At 46.0% G+C, this 22,551-nt stretch overlaps 1 protein-coding gene across 1 annotated transcript; it reads left to right on the top strand.

The window, feature by feature from the left end:
• Positions 1–1,109: 1,109 nt before the first annotated feature.
• Positions 1,110–14,653, top strand: LOC139557496 (transmembrane channel-like protein 5). The gene is made up of 4 exons (XM_071376203.1): positions 1,110–1,202; positions 1,925–2,027; positions 10,760–10,841; positions 14,300–14,653. Exons 1-4 carry the CDS (start codon positions 1,193–1,195, stop codon positions 14,651–14,653), a joined length of 549 nt encoding a protein of 182 aa, XP_071232304.1. The 5' UTR covers positions 1,110–1,192.
• The last annotated feature ends 7,898 nt before the right edge of the window (positions 14,654–22,551 follow it).

The following is a 22,551-nucleotide window of genomic DNA, read 5'->3' as shown; positions in this document are numbered from 1 at the left end:
CAGCTTAATTACTTGAAGTAACTAAGTATCAGGAAAACACAACTTGCAATTTCTTCGACCACAAATTGTTCTAGCTAGCGGGCTTGTCAAGTTAGCTAGGTACAGTATCTAGCTAGCTGTGCTAGCCACTTCGAGTGAGTTAGCTAACGTTACCTGTGATAGTTTGGTCAGCTACATACGTTAGCCCGTGTCTAACTGTTCTCCAACTACTGTGTTTTCTCAGACAGACGTCCCTTTGCTGTATGTATGGTTGAAGACTTGGCTTGTTAGCTCGCCATGTCTCGCTTTACCAGTGCTTTCATTGCATCTCCTTATAGGAGTGATCAGGCGCCAAAACCAACTGATAGGAGGTGAGTGTGCAGGCCCGTGCATGTGCAAAAATCTAGATTTTTGGGGGGGCAATTGTGTTTCCATTAATTCTCTCCCTCCTGCTCTCTCTCTTTTTCTCTCTCCCCCTTCCTTTCTATCTCCCCTCTCTTCCCCCTTCTCTCTCTCCCCACTCTTCCTTCCCACCCCCACTCTTCCAGGTGGAGTAGGCCTCCAGAGGGCCCTGTTGTACCCCAGGATGTGGAGAGGGGGCTGGGGCCATGGAGTAAAGACCAGGGGCCACCCAGCTCAGACCCCCCTCTCCCCCCTCAGCTGTGGGGACCCAAACGGCAGCTAGGCCAGTGTGAGTACTGCACCCCAGATTGCACCCTATTCCCTATATAGTACATTGCTGCTTTTAACCAGGGCCCTGTTGGCTGATGGCTTGGCCCAGACGAGGGACACAGCCCTGTAAATACAGCTGTATCTTAGCTTACAACTCTCTCCCTTCCCCTCTCTCTCCCTCCCTGCTTCTCCCTCTCTCTCCCACCCTCTTCCACCTACAGCCAGCCCTGGACCCAGGGTTCCCATGGATACTGCTACTAGGTACAGGATGACCAGCAGACAGCAGACAGGAACAGCTATCCTGGGTGGGTGTACTCACTGTGTGTGTAGTGGGTGTGTGTTACAGGCGAGGCACAGGTCTATAGATGATGATGTGTGTGTGTGTGTGTGTGTGTGTGTGTGTGTGTGTGTGTGTGTGTGTGTGTGTGTGTGTGTGTGTGTGTGTGTTGTAGTGCGTGGTTGTCGCAGGCAGAGTCCGCTCCCTCTACAGGGTACAGCTGTAGGGAGACTGGGGCTGGCAGAGGAGGAGGCCAAGGAGCAGATGGAGAACGGTCAGTACCATGTCACTGAGTGTGTGTGTGTGTGTGTGTGTGAGTAGAGAATGGTCAGTACCATGTTATTGTGCGTCACCAATGGCACTCTATTCCCTATAGTGCCTTCAGAAAGTATTCACACCCCTTGACTTTTTCCACATTTTGTTGTGTTACTGGCCTATACACAATACCCCATAATGTCAAAGTGGAATTGTGTTTTTAGATTTTTTTTTAAATGAAAAGCTTAAATGTCTTCAGTAAGTATTTGTTATGGCAAGCCTACATAAGTTCAGGAGTAAAAATGTGCTTAACAAGTCACATAATACGTTGCATGGACTCACTCTTTGTGCAATACTAGTGTTTAACATGATTTTAGATTGACTACCTCATCTTTGTAACCAACACCTAAATTACAGAGTGAAAAGAAGGAAGCCTGTACAGAAAAAATATATTCCAAAACATGCATCCTGTTTGCAATAAGGCACTAAAGTAAAACTGCAAAAATGTGGCAAAGTTTTCTACATACTTTCTCTATGGTGTTAGTTGTTTAAGTTTACACTGAATGCGTTTTTCCAATCCCAGAGTTTTATTTGACACTGTACGGCCTTAGGCTGCACGAAAAACCCCACTTTGGCAGCCCGCCCTAGAATTTCATATGCAGAGAAAAATATCCTGAAAAGGAACTAGTTTTCCATTTGGGACATAACCTTACTCTGCCCTATCGCTCTCCTGTTGAGCAGACACAGTGGAGTTGGTGAGACAGCTGCTTACCATGCCGTCCAGAGACAGAGTCAACGCTGTACGAGGTCTTCCTGTAAGTCTGGGGGAGCGCAGAGACATCAGGTAAACACAGCATTCAACACTACTTTCCACAGAGACAAACCAACCTGTTCTGGGCTCATATCCACCAAGAGTCTCAGAGTAGCAGTACTGATCTAGGATCAGTTTGAATAAGACTATATGGACAGGTCTCAGATCAGCACTTAAAGGCCCTAGTCTGTTACAGTATTCTCTCACTAATTGTCTCTCTGTCTAGCAGCAGTACTGATCTAGGATCAGTTTAGCCTTTTAGATCATAATGAATAAGACTATATATTGACAGGTCTCAGATCAGCACTTTACAGGTCCTGGTCTGTTACAGTAGTCTCTCTAGAATGCATCTCAAATAGCGCCCTATTCCCTATATATATATATATAGTGCACTACCTCTGACCTGAGCCCACATTGACCCTATTTACATCTCTCATGTGTTATCTCAGGTGTACTGTATGTGATGTTATCTCAGGTGTACTGTATGTGAGAAGTGTGTGTGTGTGTGTGTGTGCGTGTGCGTGTGTGTGTGTGTGTGTGTGTGTGTGTGTGTGTGTGTGTGTGTGTGTGTGTGTGTGTGTGTGTGTGTGTGTGTGTCCTTCACCCGCCCCTAACCTGCTGATATAGAAGATGTGCTGCAGGCTACAGTCAGAAACGGGGGAATGATGTTTTTGACAGGGGGTGCAGGATTTTGTTATTGCCTGATTTAGAAATGTTTCTGCTTATGATTTCCAACATTTTTGATAGTCTATTTGTTAGTCAACTTGTCTATAATTAGATACATGCAGCTTCTCATCTGTCATTATATGTTGCCCTAGAGGACTGAATAAACCCTGACTCACCAGAATAATGTCAAAGATGATAGAATGAATGCTTCAATATAAACTCAGCAAAAAAATGTACGTCCTCTCACAGTCAACTGCGTTTATTTTCAGCAAACTTAACATGTGTAAATATTTGTATGAATATAACAAGATTCAACAACTGAGACATAAACTGAACAAGTTCCACAGACATGTGACTAACAGAAATGGAATAATGTGTCCCTGAACAAAGGGGGGGTCAAAATCAAAAGTAACAGTCAGTATCTGGTGTGGCCACCAGCTGCATTCAGAAAGTATTCAGACCCCTTCCCCCTTTTTCCACATTTTCCATATTCTAAAATCGATTAAATCTTTGTCTTTCCTCATCAATCTACACACAATACTCCATAATGACAAAGCAATTTAAAAAATAAAAAATCTAAAACTAAAATAATACATTTACATAAGTATTCAGACCCTTTAATCAGTACTTTGTTGAAGCACGTTTGGCAGCGATTACAGCCTCGGGTCTTCTTGGGTATGACGCTACAAGCTTGGAACACCTGTATTTGGGGAGTTTCTCTCATTCTTCTTTGCAGATTCTCTCAAGCTCTGTCAGGCTGGATGGGGAGCGTTGCTGAACAGAGATGTTTGATAGGGTTCAAGTCCAGGCTCTGGCTGGGCCACTCAAGGACATTTAGAGACTTGTCCCGAAGCCACTACTGCATTGTCTTGGCTGTGTGCTTAGGGTCGTTGTCCTGTTGGAATGTAAACCCTTTGCCCCAGTCTGAGGTTCTGAACACTCTGGAGCAGGTTTTCATCAAGGACCTCTCTGTACTTTGCTTCATTCATCTTTCCCTCGTTTCTGACTAGTGTCCCAGTCCCTGAAAAACCTCCCCACAGCATGATGCTGCCACCACTCTGCTTCACCGTACAGATGGTACCAGGTTTCCTTCCAGACGTAAAGCTTGGCATTCAGGCCAAAGAGTTCAATCTTAGTTTCATCAGACCAGAGAATCTTGTTTCTCATGGTCTGAGAGTCCTTTAGGTGCTTTTTGGCAAACTTCATGCGGGCTGTCATGTGCCTTTTACTGAGGAGTGGCTTCCATCTGGCCACTCTACCATAATGGCCTGATTGATGGAGTTCTGCAGAGATGGCTGTCCTTCTGGAAGGTTCTCCCATCTCCACAGAGGAACTCTGGAGCTCTGTCAGAGTGATCATTGGGTTCTTGTTCACCTCCCTGACCGGCCCTTCTCCCCTAATTGCTCAGTTTGGCCTGGAGGCCAGCTCTAGGAAGAGTCTTGGTGGTTCCAAACTTCTTCCGTTTTAAGAATGATGGAGGCCACTGTGTTCTTGGGGACCTTCAATGCTGCAGAAATGTTTTGGTACCCTTCCCCAGATCTGTGCCTCAACACAATCCTGTCTTCAAGATCTATGGACAATTCCTTTGATCTCATGGCTTGGTTTTTGCTCTGACATGCACTGTCAACTGTAGGACCTTATATAGACCGGTGTGTGCCTTTCCAAATCATGTCCAATCAATAACATTTACCACAGGTGGACTCCAATCAAGTTGAAGAAACATCTCAAGGATGATCAATGGAAACAGGATGCACTTGAGCTCAATTTCAAGTCTCATAGCAAAGGGGCTGAATACTTTTGTAAATAAGGTATTTCAGTTTTTTTTTTTTTATAAATTTGCAAACATTTCTAAAAAACCTGTTTTTGCTTTGTCATTATGGGTTACTGTGTGTAGATTGATGAGGGAAACATTTTTATTTAATCAATTTTAGAATAAGGCTGTAACGTAACAAAATGTGTAAACAGGGAAGGTGTCTGAGTACTTCCCGAATGTGCTGTATGTCATTGAGAAGCTTAGATTCACCACTATCCATCAGATGCACTGCAGATGCAGTGAGCTCCAGAAGTATCGGGACAGTCACACCTGTTGTTCTGGCTCTGTACTCCAGCACTTTGGATTTGAAATGATACAATGACTATGAGGTTAACGTGCAGAGTGCGGACAGTCCGCTTTAATTTGAAGGTATTTTACAGACGCACAAATATCATACCAACAAGACATGCTAACCTCTCACCGTTACAATAATAGGGGAGGTTAGCATTTTTTTGGGGGGGTATGACATTTATGCCTCTAACTTTCTCACTCATCATTATTCACGATTCATTCAGGTCTATCTGTAGTCATGGTAGCATCCACATTAATGTAGAAGTGTTTAGAAACATATTCTATTCTTATTTACAATAAAAGTGACTCCAAAATGACACATTATTTATCATTAATTTCTATTGGCCACCAAATTCTCTCAAACACAACCAAAACAAACAGCAAATGCATCCAACAAGTTCATAGAGTCACAAGCTTGATGTAGTCATTGCGTGCTAGGAATATGGGACTAAAATACTAAACTTTAAACTACTTTAATATACATATACAGTGGGGCAAAAAAGTATTTAGTCAGCCACCAATTGTGCAAGTTCTCCCACTTAAAAAGATGAGAGAGGCCTGTAATTTTCATCATAGGTACACTTCAACTATGACAGACAAAATGAGAAAAAAAATTCCAGAAAATCACATTGTAGGATTTTTTATGAATTTATTTGCAAATTATGGTGGAAAATAAGTATTTGGTCACCTACAAACAAGCAAGATTTCTGGCTCTCACAGACCTGTAACTTATTCTTTAAGAGGCTCCTCTGTCCTCCACTCGTTACCTGTATTAATGGCACCTGTTTGAACTTGTTATCAGTATAAAAGACACCTGTCCACAACCTCAAACAGTCACACTCCAAACTCCACTATGGCCAAGAACAAAGAGCTGTCAAAGGACACCAGAAAAAAAATTGTAGACCTGCACCAGGCTGGGAAGACTGAATCTGCAATAGGTAAGCAGCTTGGTTTGAAGAAATTAACTGTGGGAGCAGTTATTAGGAAATGGAAGACATACAAGACCACTGATAATCTCCCTCGATCTGGGGCTCCACGCAAGATCTCACCCCGTGGGGTCAAAATGATCACAAGAACGGTGAGCAAAAATCCCAGAACCACATGGGGGGGCCTAGTGAATGACCTGCAGAGAGCTGGGACCAAAGTAACAAAGCCTACCATCAGTAACACACTACGCCGCCAGGGACTCAAATCCTGCAGTGCCAGACGTGTCCCCCTGCTTAAGCCAGTACATGTCCAGGCCCGTCTGAAGTTTGCTAGAGAGCATTTGGATGATCCAGAAGAAGATTGGGAGAATGTCATATGGTCAGATGAAACCAGAGTTTGGTAAAAACTCAACTCGTCGTGTTTGGAGGACAAAGAATGCTGAGTTGCATCCAAAGAACACCATACCTACTGTGAAGCATGGGGGTGGAAACATCATGCTTTGGGGCTGTTTTTCTGCAAAGGGACCAGGACGACTGATCCATGTAAAGGAAAGAATGAATGGGGCCATGTATCGTGAGATTTTGAGTGAAAACCTCCTTCCATCAGCAAGGGCATTGAAGATGAAACGTGGTTGGGTCTTTCAGCATGACAATGATCCCAAACACACCGCCCGGACAACGAAGGAGTGGTTTCGTAAGAAGCATTTCAAGGTCCTGGAGTGGCCTAGCCAGTCTCCAGATCTCAACCCCATAGAAAATCTTTGGAGGGAGTTGAAAGTCCGTGTTGCCCAGCAACAGCCCCAAAACATCACTGCTCTAGAGGAGATCTGCATGGAGGAATGGGCCAAAATACCAGCAACAGTGTGTGAAAACCTTGTGAAGACTTACAGAAAACGTTTGACCTCTGTCATTGCCAACAAAGGGTATATAACAAACTATTGAGATAAACTTTTGTTATTGACCAAATACTTATTTTCCACCATAATTTGCAAATAAATTCATAAAAAATCCTACAATGTGATTTTCTGGATTTTTTTTTCTAATTTTGTCTGTCATAGTTGAAGTGTACCTATGATGAAAATTACAGGCCTCTCTCATCTTTTTAAGTGGGAGAACTTGCACAATTGGTGGCTGACTAAATACTTTTTTGCCCCACTGTAAGTGAATTTGCCCCAATACTTTTGGTCCCCTAAAATGGGAGGACTATGTACAAAAAGTGCTGTAATATCTACATGGGTCACCCAATTAACTTCCGGCGCCGAAAAGAGATGGCCGCCTCGCTTCGCGTTCCTTGGAAAATATGCAGTATTTTGTTTTTTTATGTGTTATTTCTTACATCGGTACCCCAGGTAATCTTAGGTTTCATTACATACAGTCGGGAGGAACTACTGAATATACGATTAACGTCAACTCATCATCGTTCCTACCAGGAATATGACTTTCCCGAAACGGATCCAGTGTTTTGCCTTCCACCCAATACAATGGATCTGATCCCAGCCGGCGACCCTGTGCGACGCCGTAAAAGGGGCAAACGAGGCGGTCTCGTGGTCAGGCTTCGGAGACGGGCACATCGCGCTCCACTCCCTAGCATACTACTCGCCAATGTCCAGTCTCTTGACAATAAGGTTGATGAAATCCGAGCACGGGTAGCATTCCAGAGAGACATCAGGGATTGCAACGTGCTCTGCTTCACGGAAACATGGCTAACTCAAGAGACGCTAACGGAGTCGGTGCAGCCAGCTGGTTTCTTCATGCATCGCGCCGACAGAAACAAACATCTTTCTGGTAAGAAGAGGGGCGGGGGGGTATGCCTTATGATTAACGAGACGTGGTGTGATCATCATAACAACACACAGGAACTCAAGTCATTCTGTTCACCTGATCTAGAACTCCTCACAATCAAATGTCGACCGCATTATCTACCAAGGGAATTCTCTTCAATCATAATCACAGCCGTATATATTCCCCCCCAAGCAGACACATCGATGGCCCTGAACGAACTTTATCTGACTCTTTGTAAACTGGAAACCACACACCCTGAGGCTGCATTCATCGTAGCTGGGGATTTTAACAAGGCTAATCTAAAAACAAAACTCCCTAAATTCTATCAGCATATCGATTGTGCTACCAGGGCTGGAAAAACCCTAGATCATTGTTATACTAATTTCCGCGACGCATATAAGGCCCTCCCCCGCCCCCCTTTCGGAAAAGCTGACCACGACTCCATTTTGTTGATTCCAGCCTACAAACAGAAACTAAAACAACAAGCTCCCGCGCTCAGGTCTGTTCAACGCTGGTCCGACCAATCTGAATCCACGCTTCAAGACTGCTTCGATCACGCGGATTGGAATATGTTCCGCATTGCGTCCAACAACAATATTGACGAATATGCTGATTCGGTGAGCGAGTTCATTAGGAAGTGCATTGACGATGTCGTACCCACAGCAACGATTAAAACATTCCCAAACCAGAAACCGTGGATTGACGGCAGCATTCGCGTGAAACTGAAAGCGCGAACCACTGCTTTTAACCAGGGCAAGGTGACCGGAAGCATGACCGAATACAAACAGTGTAGCTATTCTCTCCGCAAGGCAATCAAACAGGCTAAGTCCCAGTACAGAGACAAAATCGAGTCGCAATTCAACAGCTCAGACACAAGAGGTATGTGGCAGGGTCTACAGTCAATCACGGATTACAAAAAGAAAACCAGCCCCGTCGCGGACCAGGATGTCTTGCTCCCAGACAGGCTAAACAACTTTTTTGCCCGCTTTGAGGACAATACAGTGCCACTGACACGGCCCCCTACCAAAACCTGCGGGCTCTCCTTCACTGCAGCCGAGGTGAGTAAAACATTTAAACGTGTTAACCCTCGCAAGGCTGCAGGCCCAGACGGCATTCCCAGCCGCGTCCTCAGAACATGCGCAGACCAGCTGGCTGGTGTGTTTACGGACATATTCAATCAATCCTTATCCCAGTCTGCTGTTCCCACATGCTTCAAGAGGGCCACCATTGTTCCTGTTCCCAAGAAAGCTAAGGTAACTGAGCTAAACGACTACCGCCCCGTAGCACTCACTTCCGTCATCATGAAGTGCTTTGAGAGACTAGTCAAGGACCATATCACCTCCACCCTACCGGACACCCTAGACCCACTCCAATTTGCTTACCGACCCAATAGGTCCACAGACGACGCAATCGCAACCACACTGCACACTGCCCTAACCCATCTGGACAAGAGGAATACCCATGTGAGAATGCTGTTCATCGATTACAGCTCAGCATTTAACACCATAGTACCCTCCAAACTCGTCATCAAGCTCGAGACCCTGGGTCTCGACCCCGCCCTGTGCAACTGGGTCCTGGACTTCCTGACGGGCCGCCCCCAGGTGGTGAGGGTAGGTAACAACATCTCCACCCCGCTGATCCTCAACACTGGGGCCCCACAAGGGTGCGTTCTGAGCCCTCTCCTGTACTCCCTGTTCACCCACGACTGCGTGGCCATGCACGCCTCCAACTCAATCATCAAGTTTGCGGATGACACTACAGTGGTAGGCTTGATTACCAACAACGACGAGACGGCCTACAGGGAGGAGGTGAGGGCCCTCGGAGTGTGGTGTCAGGAAAATAACCTCACACTCAACGTCAACAAAACAAAGGAGATGATTGTGGACTTCAGGAAACAGCAGAGGGAGCACCCCCCTATCCACATCGACGGGTCAGTAGTGGAGAAGGTGGAAAGTTTTAAGTTCCTCGGTGTACACATCACGGACAAACTGAATTGGTCCACCCACACAGACAGCGTTGTGAAGAAGGCGCAGCAGCGCCTCTTCAACCTCAGGAGGCTGAAGAAATTCGGCTTGTCACCAAAAGCACTCACAAACTTCTACAGATGCACAATCGAGAGCATCCTGTCGGGCTGTATCACCGCCTGGTACGGCAACTGCTCCGCCCACAACCGTAAGGCTCTCCAGAGGGTAGTGAGGTCTGCAGAACGCATCACCGGGGGCAAACTACCTGCCCTCCAGGACACCTACACCACCCGATGTCACAGGAAGGCCATAAAGATCATCAAGGACAACAACCACCCAAGCCACTGCCTGTTCACCCCGCTATCATCCAGAAGGCGAGGTCAGTACAGGTGCATCAAAGCAGGGACCGAGAGACTGAAAAACAGCTTCTATCTCAAGGCCATCAGACTGTTAAACAGCCACCACTAACATTTAGCGGCCGCTGCCAACATACTGACTCAACTCCAGCCACTTTAAAAATGGGAATTGATGGAAATTATGTAAAAATGTACCACTAGCCACTTTAAACAATGCCACTTAATATAATGTTTACATACCCTACATTACCCATCTCATATGTATATACTGTACTCTATATCATCTACTGCATCTTGCCATCTTTATGTAATACATGTACCACTAGCCACTTTAAACTATGCCACTTTATGTTTACATACCCTACAGTACTCATCTCATATGTATATACCGTACTCTATACCATCTACTGCATCTGCCATGCCGTTCTGTACCACCACTCATTCATATATCTTTATGTACATATTCTTCATCCCTTTACACTTGTGTGTGTGTATAAGGTAGTAGTTGTGGAATTGTTAGGTTAGATTACTTGTTGGTTATTACTGCATTGTCGGAACTAGAAGCACAAGCATTTCGCTACACTCGCATTAACATCTGCTAACCATGTGTATGTGACTAATACAATTTGATTTGATTTGATTTGAATATGGATGACAATACCCTCAAATTAAAGCTGACTGTCTGCACTTTAACCCCATAGTCATTGTGTCATTTTAAAGTGCTGAAGTACAGAGCCAGAACAACAAACAATGTGGGCCAATGGCGTCGGAGCTCACTGTAAATTGCACAAGAATGATACATTTATGTATTTTTTAAAGGTAGGCCTATTGGTTTCTCTTAATTCAACCCGCCCGCCACCCACCTGCCCGATATGAAGGCAATATGTAATGACCCTAAACCCACCCGCCTTGCCGATATAACTGCGGGTTATGGGTCAATCGTCTCATCAATACTGTGTGTTTCCAGGTGCCGTGTCTTAGCAGGGAAGTTCTCCAGGAGGAGTCTAGAGAGAACGAGCTGCACTGACTGTTGGGAGCAGATCTCACTGGTCAGAACCCATATCCTGTAGTAATCACTAGATAGACATGTTAGAGAGGACACTGGTCAGAACCCATATCCTGTAGTAATCACTAGATAGACATGTTAGAGAGGACACTGGTTAGAACTCATATCCTGTAGTAGTCACTATATAGACATGTTAGAGAGGACACTGGTCAGAACCCATATCCTGTAGTAATCACTAGATAGACATGTTAGAGAGGACACTGGTCAGAACCCATATCCTGTAGTAGTCACTAGATAGACATGTTAGAGAGGACACTGGTCAGAACCCATATCCTGTAGTAATCACTAGATAGACATGTTAGAGAGGACACTGGTTAGAACTCATATCCTGTAGTAGTCACTATATAGACATGTTAGAGAGGACACTGGTCAGAACCCATATCCTGTAGTAATCACTAGATAGACATGTTAGAGAGGACACTGGTCAGAACCCATATCCTGTAGTAGTCACTAGATAGACATGTTAGAGAGGACACTGGTTAGAACCCATATCCTGTAGTAGTCACTAGATAGACATGCTAGAGAGGACACTGGTCAGAACCCATATCCTGTAGTAATCACTAGATAGACATGTTAGAGAGGACACTGGTCAGAACCCATATCCTGTAGTAGTCACTAGATAGACATGCTAGAGAGGACACTGGTCAGAACCCATATCCTGTAGTAGTCACTAGATAGACATGCTAGAGAGGACACTGGTCAGAACCCATATCCTGTAGTAGTCACTAGATAGACATGTTAGAGAGGACACTGGTCAGAACCCATATCCTGTAGTAGTCACTAGATAGACATGTTAGAGAGGACACTGGTCAGAACCCATATCCTGTAGTAATCACTAGATAGACATGTTAGAGAGGACACTGGTCAGAACCCATATCCTGTAGTAGTCACTAGATAGACATGTTAGAGAGGACACTGGTCAGAACCCATATCCTGTAGTAATCACTAGATAGACATGTTAGAGAGGACACTGGTCAGAACCCATATCCTGTAGTAGTCACTAGATAGACATGTTAGAGAGGACACTGGTCAGAACCCATATCCTGTAGTAATCACTAGATAGACATGTTAGAGAGGACACTGGTCAGAACCCATATCCTGTAGTAATCACTAGATAGACATGTTAGAGAGGACACTGGTCAGAACTCATATCCTGTAGTAATCACTAGATAGACATGTTAGAGAGGACACTGGTCAGAACTCATATCCTGTAGTAATCACTAGATAGACATGTTAGAGAGGACACTGGTCAGAACCCATATCCTGTAGTAATCACTAGATAGACATGTTAGAGAGGACACTGGTCAGAACCCATATCCTGTAGTAGTCACTAGATATACATGTTAGAGAGGACACTGGTCAGAACTCATATCCTGTAGTAATCACTAGATAGACATGTTAGAGAGGACACTGGTCAGAACCCATATCCTGTAGTAGTCACTAGATAGACATGTTAGAGAGGACACTGGTCAGAACTCATATCCTGTAGTAGTCACTAGATAGACATGTTAGAGAGGACACTGGTCAGAACTCATATCCTGTAGTAATCACTACATAGACATGTTAGAGAGGACACTGGTCAGAACCCATATCCTGTAGTAATCACTAGATAGACATGCTAGAGAGGACACTGGTCAGAACCCATATCCTGTAGTAGTCACTAGATAGACATGTTAGAGAGGACACTGGTCAGAACTCATATCCTGTAGTAGTCACTAGATAGACATGTTAGAGAGGACACTAGTCAGAACCCATATCCTGTAGTAATCACTAGAAAGACATGTTAGAGAGGACACTGGTCAGAACCCATATCCTGTAGTAGTCACTAGATAGACATGTTAGAGAGGACACTGGTCAGAACTCATATCCTGTAGTAGTCACTAGAAAGACATGTTAGAGAGGACACTGGTCAGAACTCATATCCTGTAGTAGTCACTAGATAGACATGCTAGAGAGGACACTGGTCAGAACCCATATCCTGTAGTAGTCACTAGATAGACATGTTAGAGAGGACACTGGTCAGAACCCATATCCTGTAGTAATCACTAGATAGACATGTTAGAGAGGACACTGGTCAGAACCCATATCCTGTAGTAATCACTAGATAGACATGTTAGAGAGGACACTGGTCAGAACCCATATCCTGTAGTAATCACTAGATAGACATGTTAGAGAGGACACTGGTCAGAACTCATATCCTGTAGTAATCACTAAATATACATGTTAGAGAGGACACTGGTCAGAACCCATATCCTGTAGTAGTCACTAGATAGACATGTTAGAGAGGACACTGGTCAGAACCCATATCCTGTAGTAATCACTAGATAGACATGTTAGAGAGGACACTGGTCAGAACCCATATCCTGTAGTAGTCACTAGATAGACATGTTAGAGAGGACACTGGTCAGAACCCATATCCTGTAGTAGTCACTAGATAGACATGCTAGAGAGGACACTGGTCAGAACCCATATCCTGTAGTAGTCACTAGATAGACATGCTAGAGAGGACACTGGTCAGAACCCATATCCTGTAGTAATCACTAGATAGACATGTTAGAGAGGACACTGGTCAGAACCCATATCCTGTAGTAGTCACTAGATAGACATGTTAGAGAGGACACTGGTCAGAACCCATATCCTGTAGTAATCACTAGATAGACATGTTAGAGAGGACACTTGTCAGAACCCATATCCTGTAGTAATCACTAGATAGACATGTTAGAGAGGACACTGGTCAGAACCCATATCCTGTAGTAATCACTAGATAGACATGTTAGAGAGGACACTGGTCAGAACCCATATCCTGTAGTAGTCACTAGATAGACATGTTAGAGAGGACACTGGTCAGAACCCATATCCTGTAGTAGTCACTAGATAGACATGTTAGAGAGGACACTGGTCAGAACCCATATCCTGAAGTAATCACTAGATAGACATGTTAGAGAGGACACTGGTCAGAACCCATATCCTGTAGTAATCACTAGATAGACATGTTAGAGAGGACACTGGTCAGAACCCATATCCTGTAGTAATCACTAGATAGACATGTTAGAGAGGACACTGGTCAGAACCCATATCCTGTAGTAGTCACTAGATAGACATGTTAGAGAGGACACTGGTCAGAACCCATATCCTGTAGTAGTCACTAGATAGACATGTTAGAGAGGACACTGGTCAGAACCCATATCCTGTAGTAGTCACTAGATAGACATGTTAGAGAGGACACTGGTCAGAACCCATATCCTGTAGTAGTCACTAGATAGACATGTTAGAGAGGACACTGGTCAGAACCCATATCCTGTAGTAGTCACTAGATAGACATGTTAGAGAGGACACTGGTCAGAACCCATATCCTGTAGTAGTCACTACATAGACATGTCTCTGTCTCAGTCTGTTCGTAGGTGCAGCAATGTGGTGTTTCTCAGACAGTTTCTCTCTCAGTCTGTTCGTAGGTGCAGCAGTGTGGTGTTTCTCAGACAGTCTCTCTCTCTGTGGCGCGGTTCTCTGAGGGAGATCAGTGGAAGGTTTGGTTCTGCTGTCCTCTGCTACTTCCTGTTTCTAAGATGGCTGCTCCTCTTCAACCTCCTCTCCTCCCTCCTCAACCTCTCCTTCATCACGTTGCCATGGGCGCTGCTTGGCACCGACACTCAGGGCGCCGGGGCAACTGCCGGGTTCAGGGGACTGGAGCTCCTCACTGGAGTGGTGAGTGGACACACTGACACGGACAGGACACGTGCATACATACAGGATACACTGACACACACAAATACACACTCTGTTTTAAAGATGCAGTAACTCAGTCTCAAGTGTCATCTGTCTGTCTGTCTGTCTGTCTGTCTGCCTGTCTCTCTCTCTCTCTCCCTGTTTCTCTCTCTCTCCCTGTTTCTCTCTCTTCCTCTCTGCCTGCCTCTCTGCCTCTCTCCCCCTGCCTCTCTCTCCCTGTCTATCTCTATCCCTGTCTATCTCTCTCCCTGCCTCTCTCCCTGTCTCTCTCTCTCCCTGTCTCTCTCCCTGCCTGTCTGTCTGTCTGCCTCTTTCCATGTCTCTGTGTGTGTGTGTGTGTGTGTGTGTGTGTGTGTGTGTGTGTGTGTGTGTGTGTGTGTGTGTGTGTGTGTGTGTGTGTGTGTGTGTGTGTGTGTGTGTGTGTGTGTGTGTGTGTGTGTAGGGGTGGTTCAATGTGTCCATGCTGTACTATGGTGTCTACACCAGTGGCAGTGTGCTGAGTGGAGGCCAGTCTAGTTATAACATCCAGCTAGCTTACCTCTTTACCATCACCTCCTACATGCTGCTGTGTGGAGCCTCAGTCATATACAGGTAATACTGTCTGTCTGTCTGACCTACATGCTGCTCTGTGGAGCCAGACTACTCTTCCTGGGGTTTATTATAGATCCCCATTAGTTCCTGCCAAGGCAGCAGCTACTCTTCCTGGGGTTTATTATTGATCCACATTAGTTCCTGCCATGGCAGCAGCTACTCTTCCTGGGGTTTATTATGGATCCCCATTAGTTCCTGCCAAGGCAGCAGCTACTCTTCCTGGGGTTTATTATGGATCCCCATTAGTTCCTGCCAAGGCAGCAGCTACTCTATATTACGGAGGAACAGTCAGCGTGCCAGATATTATGGAGGAACAGTCAACATGACAGATATTATGGAGGAACAGTCAGCATGACATATATTATGGAGGAACAGTCAACATGCCAGATATTATGGAGGAACAGTCAGCATGCCAGATATTATGGAGGAACAGTCAGCATGACAGATATTATGGAGGAACAGTCAACATGCCAGATATTATGGAGGAACAGTCAACATGCCAGATATTATGGAGGAACAGTCAACATGCCAGATATTATGGAGGAACAGTCAACATGCCAGATATTATGGAGGAACAGTCAGCATGCCAGATATTACGGAGGAACAGTCAACATGCCAGATATTATGGAGGAACAGTCAACATGCCAGATATTATGGAGGAACAGTCAACATGCCAGATATTATGGAGGAACAGTCAACATGCCAGATATTATGGAGGAACAGTCAACATGCCAGATATTATGGAGGAACAGTCAACATGCCAGATATTATGGAGAAACAGTCAGCATGCCAGATATTATGGAGGAACAGTCAGCATGACAGATATTATGGAGGAACAGTCAACATGCCAGATATTATGGAGGAACAGTCAGCATGCCAGATATTATGGAGGAACAGTCAGCATGCCAGATATTATGGAGGAACAGTCAACATGCCAGATATTATGGAGGAACAGTCAACATGCCAGATATTATGGAGGAACAGTCAGCATGCCAGATATTATGGAGGAACAGTCAGCATGACAGATATTATGGAGGAACAGTCAGCATGACAGATATTATGGAGGAACAGTCAGCATGACAGATATTATGGAGGAACAGTCAACATGCCAGATATTATGGAGGAACAGTCAACATGCCAGATATTACGGAGGAACAGTCAGCATGCCAGATATTATGAAGGAACAGTCAACATGCCAGATATTATGGAGGAACAGTCAGCATGCCAGATATTATGGAGGAACAGTCAGCATGCCAGATATTATGGAGGAACAGTCAGCATGCCAGATATTACGGAGGAACAGTCAACATGCCAGATATTACGGAGGAACAGTCAGCATGCCAGATATTATGGAGTAACAGTCAACATGCCAGATATTATGGAGGAACAGTCAGCATGCCAGATATTATGGAGGAACAGTCAGCATGCCAGATATTATGGAGGAACAGTCAGCATGACAGATATTATGGAGGAACAGTCAGCATGCCAGATATTATGGAGGAACAGTCAACATGCCAGATATTATGGAGGAACAGTCAACATGCCAGATATTATGGAGGAACAGTGAGCGCAAGCGAGAGAGAGAACGCCCACTTACACAGACAGGAACCTTGATAATTGTTTGGTTAACGGCCTGAGTAAACAGCCTTATTTATCCACCATCTTTGTGTTTATGTATGACTGTGTGTTTATGTATGACTGTGTGTTTATGCATGGCTGTGTGTTTATGTATGACTGTGTGTTTATGTATGACTGTGTGTTTATGCATGGCTGTGTGTTTATGTATGACTGTGTGTTTATGTATGACTGTGTGTTTATGTATGGCTGTGTGTTTATGTATGGCTGTGTGTTTATGTATGGCTGTGTGTTTATGTATGACTGTGTGTTTATGTATGGCTGTGTGTTTGTATGGCTGTGTGTTTATGTATGACTGTGTGTTTGCATGGCTGTGTGTTTGCATGGCTGTGTGTTTGCATGGCTGTGTGTTTATGTATGACTGTGTGTTTATGTATGACTGTGTGTTTATGTATGACTGTGTGTTTACATTTTTTTTACATTTTACATTTAAGTCATTTAGCAGACGCTCTTATCCAGAGCGACTTACAAATTGGTGCATTCACCTTATGACATCCAGTGGAACGGCCACTTTACAATAGTGCATCTAAATCTTTTAAGGGGGGGGGAGTGAGAAGGATTACTTTATCCTATCCTAGGTATTCCTTAAAGAGGTGGGGTTTCAGGTGTCTCCGGAAGGTGGTGATTGACTCCGCTGTCCTGGCGTCGTGAGGGAGTTTGTTCCACCATTGGGGGGCCAGAGCAGCGAACAGTTTTGACTGGGCTGAGCGGGAACTGTACTTCCTCAGTGGTAGGGAGGCGAGCAGGCCAGAGGTGGATGAACGCAGTGCCCTTGTTTGGGTGTAGGGCCTGATCAGAGCCTGGAGGTACTGAGGTGCCGTTCCCCTCACAGCTCCGTAGGCAAGCACCATGGTCTTGTAGCGGATGCGAGCTTCAACTGGAAGCCAGTGGAGAGAGCGGAGGAGCGGGGTGACGTGAGAGAACTTGGGAAGGTTGAACACCAGACGGGCTGCGGCGTTCTGGATGAGTTGTAGGGGTTTAATGGCACAGGCAGGGAGCCCAGCCAACAGCGAGTTGCAGTAATCCAGACGGGAGATGACAAGTGCCTGGATTAGGACCTGCGCCGCTTCCTGTGTGAGGCAGGGTCGTACTCTGCGGATGTTGTAGAGCATGAACCTACAGGAACGGGCCACCGCCTTGATGTTGGTTGAGAACGACAGGGTGTTGTCCAGGATCACGCCAAGGTTCTTAGCGCTCTGGGAGGAGGACACAATGGAGTTGTCAACCGTGATGGCGAGATCATGGAACGGGCAGTCCTTCCCCGGGAGGAAGAGCAGCTCCGTCTTGCTGAGGTTCAGCTTGAGGTGGTGATCCGTCATCCACACTGATATGTCTGCCAGACATGCAGAGATGCGATTCGCCACCTGGTCATCAGAAGGGGGAAAGGAGAAGATTAGTTGTGTGTCGTCTGCATAGCAATGATAGGAGAGACCATGTGAGGTTATGACAGAGCCAAGTGACTTGGTGTATAGCGAGAATAGGAGAGGGCCTAGAACAGAGCCCTGGGGGACACCAGTGGTGAGAGCACGTGGTGAGGAGACAGATTCTCGCCACGCCACCTGGTAGGAGCGACCTGTCAGGTAGGACGCAATCCAAGCGTGGGCCGCGCCGGAGATGCCCAACTCGGAGAGGGTGGAGAGGAGGATCTGATGGTTCACAGTATCGAAGGCAGCCGATAGGTCTAGAAGGATGAGAGCAGAGGAGAGAGAGTTAGCTTTAGCAGTGCGGAGCGCCTCCGTGATACAGAGAAGAGCAGTCTCAGTTGAATGACTAGTCTTGAAACCTGACTGATTTGGATCAAGAAGGTCATTCTGAGAGAGATAGCGGGAGAGCTGGCCAAGGACGGCACGTTCAAGAGTTTTGGAGAGAAAAGAAAGAAGGGATACTGGTCTGTAGTTGTTGACATCGGAGGGATCGAGTGTAGGTTTTTTCAGAAGGGGTGCAACTCTCGCTCTCTTGAAGACGGAAGGGACGTAGCCAGCGGTCAGGGATGAGTTGATGAGCGAGGTGAGGTAAGGGAGAAGGTCTCCGGAAATGGTCTGGAGAAGAGAGGAGGGGATAGGGTCAAGCGGGCAGGTTGTTGGGCGGCCGGCCGTCACAAGACGCGAGATTTCATCTGGAGAGAGAGGGGAGAAAGAGGTCAGAGCACAGGGTGGGGCAGTGTGAGCAGAACCAGCGGTGTCGTTTGACTTAGCAAACGAGGATCGGATGTCGTCGACCTTCTTTTCAAAATGGTTGACGAAGTCATCTGCAGAGAGGGAGGAGGGGGGGGGAGGGGGAGGAGGATTCAGGAGGGAGGAGAAGGTGGCAAAGAGCTTCCTGGGGTTAGAGGCAGATGCTTGGAATTTAGAGTGGTAGAAAGTGGCTTTAGCAGCAGAGACAGAAGAGGAAAATGTAGAGAGGAGGGAGTGAAAGGATGCCAGGTCCGCAGGGAGGCGAGTTTTCCTCCATTTCCGCTCGGCTGCCCGGAGCCCTGTTCTGTGAGCTCGCAATGAGTCGTCGAGCCACGGAGCGGGAGGGGAGGACCGAGCCGGCCTGGAGGATAGGGGACATAGAGAGTCAAAGGATGCAGAAAGGGAGGATAGGAGGGTTGAGGAGGCAGAATCAGGAGATAGGTTGGAGAAGGTTTGAGCAGAGGGAAGAGATGATAGGATGGAAGAGGAGAGGGTAGCGGGGGAGAGAGAGCGAAGGTTGGGGCGGCGCGATACCATCCGAGTAGGGGCAGTGTGGGAAGTGTTGGATGAGAGCGAGAGGGAAAAGGATACAAGGTAGTGGTCGGAGACTTGGAGGGGAGTTGCAATGAGGTTAGTGGAAGAACAGCATCTAGTAAAGATGAGGTCGAGCGTATTGCCTGCCTTGTGAGTAGGGGGGGAAGGTGAGAGGGTGAGGTCAAAAGAGGAGAGGAGTGGAAAGAAGGAGGCAGAGAGGAATGAGTCAAAGGTAGACGTGGGGAGGTTAAAGTCGCCCAGAACTGTGAGAGGTGAGCCGTCCTCAGGAAAGGAGCTAATCAAGGCATCGAGCTCATTGATGAACTCTCCGAGGGAACCTGGAGGGCGATAAATGATAAGGATGTTAAGCTTGAAAGGGCTGGTAACTGTGACAGCATGGAATTCAAAGGAGGCGATAGACAGATGGGTAAGGGGACAAAGAGAGAATGACCACTTGGGAGAGATGAGGATCCCGGTGCCACCACCCCGCTGACCAGAAGCTCTCGGGGTGTGCGAGAACACGTGGGCGGACGAAGAGAGAGCAGTAGGAGTAGCAGTGTTATCTGTGGTGATCCATGTTTCCGTCAGTGCCAGGAAGTCGAGGGACTGGAGGGAGGCATAGGCTGAGATGAACTCTGCCTTGTTGGCCGCAGATCGGCAGTTCCAGAGGCTACCGGAGACCTGGAACTCCACGTGGGTCGTGCGCGCTGGGACCACCAGATTAGGGTGGCCGATGCCACGCGGTGTGGAGCGTTTGTATGGTCTGTGCAGAGAGGAGAGAACAGGGATAGACAGACACATAGTTGACAGGCTACAGAAGAGACTACGCTAATGCAAAGGAGATTGGAGTGGCAAGTGGACTACGCGTCTCGAATGTTCAGAAAGTTAAGCTTACGTAGCAAGAATCTTATTGACTAAAATGATTAAGATGATACAGTACTGCTGAAGTAGGCTAGCTGGCAGTGGCTGCGTTGTTGACTTTGTAGGCTAGCTGGCAGTTGTTGACTTTGTAGGCTAGCTGGCAGTGGCTGCGTTGTTGACACTACACTAATCAAGTCGTTCCGTTGAGTGTAATAGTATCTACAGTGCTGCTATTCGGGGGCTAGCTGGCTAGCTAGCAGTGTTGATTACGTTACGTTGCGTTAAAAGAACGACAATAGCTGGCTAGCTAACCTAGAAAATCGCTCTAGACTACACAATTATCTTTGATACAAAGACGGCTATGTAGCTAGCTATGTAGCTAGCTACGATCAAACAAATCAAACCGTTGTACTGTAATGAAATGAAGTGAAAATGTGATATTACCTGTGGAGCGAAGCGGAATGCGACCGGGTTGTTGAGTGCAGAAGTTCTATTCGGTAGACGTTGGCTAGCTGTTGGCTAGCTAGCAGTGTCTCCTACGTTAAGGACGACAGATAGCTGGCTAGCTAGCCTCGGTAAATTAAGATAATCACTCTAAAACTACACACTCTAAACTACACAATTATCTTGGATACGAAGACAGCAAAGACAACTATGTAGCTAGCTAACACTACACTAATCAAGTCGTTCAGTTGGGTGTAATAGTTGCTACAGTGCTGCTATTCGGTAGACGGTGGACGTTTGCTAGCTGGCTAGCTGCTGGGCAGATGGCAGATAGCAGTGTAGACTGCGTTAGGACGACGAAATACGATAATTACGCAATTATCTTTGATACAAAGACGGCTATGTAGCTAGCTAAGAAGAAATTGCTAAGATTAGACAAATTAAACCGTTGTACTATAATGAAATGTAATGAAATGTAATGAAAAGTTATACTACCTGCGGACCAAAGTGCTGCTATTCGGTAGACGGTGGACGTTTGCTAGCTGGCTAGCTGCTGGGCAGATGGCAGATAGCAGTGTAGACTGCGTTAGGACGACGAAATACGATAATTACGCAATTATCTTTGATACAAAGACGGCTATGTAGCTAGCTAAGAAGAAATTGCTAAGATTAGACAAATTAAACCGTTGTACTATAATGAAATGTAATGAAATGTAATGAAAAGTTATACTACCTGCGGACCAAAGTGCGAAGTGCGACCGCTCGCTCCAACCCGGAAGTCAAAAATGTATGGCTGTGTGTTTATGTATGGCTGTGTGTTTATGTATGGCTGTGTGTTTATGTATGACTGTGTGTTTATGTATGACTGTGTGTTTATGTATGGCTGTGTGTTTATGTATGACTGTGTGTTTGCATGACTGTGTGTTTGCATGGCTGTGCGTTTATGTATGACTGTGTGTTTATGTATGACTGTGTGTTTATGTATGGCTGTGTGTTTACATGGCTGTGTGTTTGTATGACTGTGTGTTTATGTATGGCTGTGTGTTTACATGGCTGTGTGTTTGCATGGCTGTGTGTTTGCATGGCTGTGTGTTTGCATGGCTGTGTGTTTATGTATGGCTGTGTGTTTATGTATGACTGTGTGTTTATGTATGACTGTGTGTTTATGTATGACTGTGTGTTTATGTATGGCTGTGTGTTTACATGGCTGTGTGTTTACATGGCTGTGTGTTTACATGGCTGTGTGTTTGCATAACTGTGTGTTTATGTATGGCTGTGTGTTTGCATGGCTGTGTGTTTATGTATGACTGTGTGTTTATGTATGACTGTGTGTTTATGTATGACTGTGTGTTTGCATGGCTGTGTGTGTATGTATGACTGTGTGTGTTGAGCAGCATGGCAGGGTGTCTCCAGACTGGTGTTGTGGCGTCAGGTGGAGCAGCTCAGAGACCTGGCTCTCTGTCTGGAAGAGGAGATGACTACTGGAGACTGTTGTGTAGCTGGGACTTCTCTCTGCTACACCACGCGGACATACACACACACAGGACCAACCTGTTAGTACAGCTAAAGGTACTCACACACACACACACAGGACCAACCTGTTAGTACAGCTAAAGGTACTCACACACACACACACACACACACACACACACACACACACACACACACACACACACACACACACACACACACACACACACACACACACACACACACACACACAGAACCAAC

Source organism: Salvelinus alpinus, chromosome 1 (assembly GCF_045679555.1).
Source record: "Salvelinus alpinus chromosome 1, SLU_Salpinus.1, whole genome shotgun sequence".
Lineage (NCBI taxonomy): Eukaryota > Metazoa > Chordata > Actinopteri > Salmoniformes > Salmonidae > Salvelinus > Salvelinus alpinus.
The sequence above is the reverse complement of the archived record's forward strand: the minus strand, read 5'-3'. Positions and strand labels throughout refer to the sequence as shown.

What these genes read in the sequence shown, in the direction of transcription:
- LOC139557496 (XM_071376203.1), top strand. An exon ending in GGGGAGCGCAGAGACATCAG is followed by an intron (nt 2,028 to 10,759) that starts GTAAACACAGCA and finishes GTGTGTTTCCAG; the next exon opens with GTGCCGTGTCTTAGCAGGGA. An exon ending in GTTGGGAGCAGATCTCACTG is followed by an intron (nt 10,842 to 14,299) that starts GTCAGAACCCAT and finishes TTTCTCTCTCAG; the next exon opens with TCTGTTCGTAGGTGCAGCAG.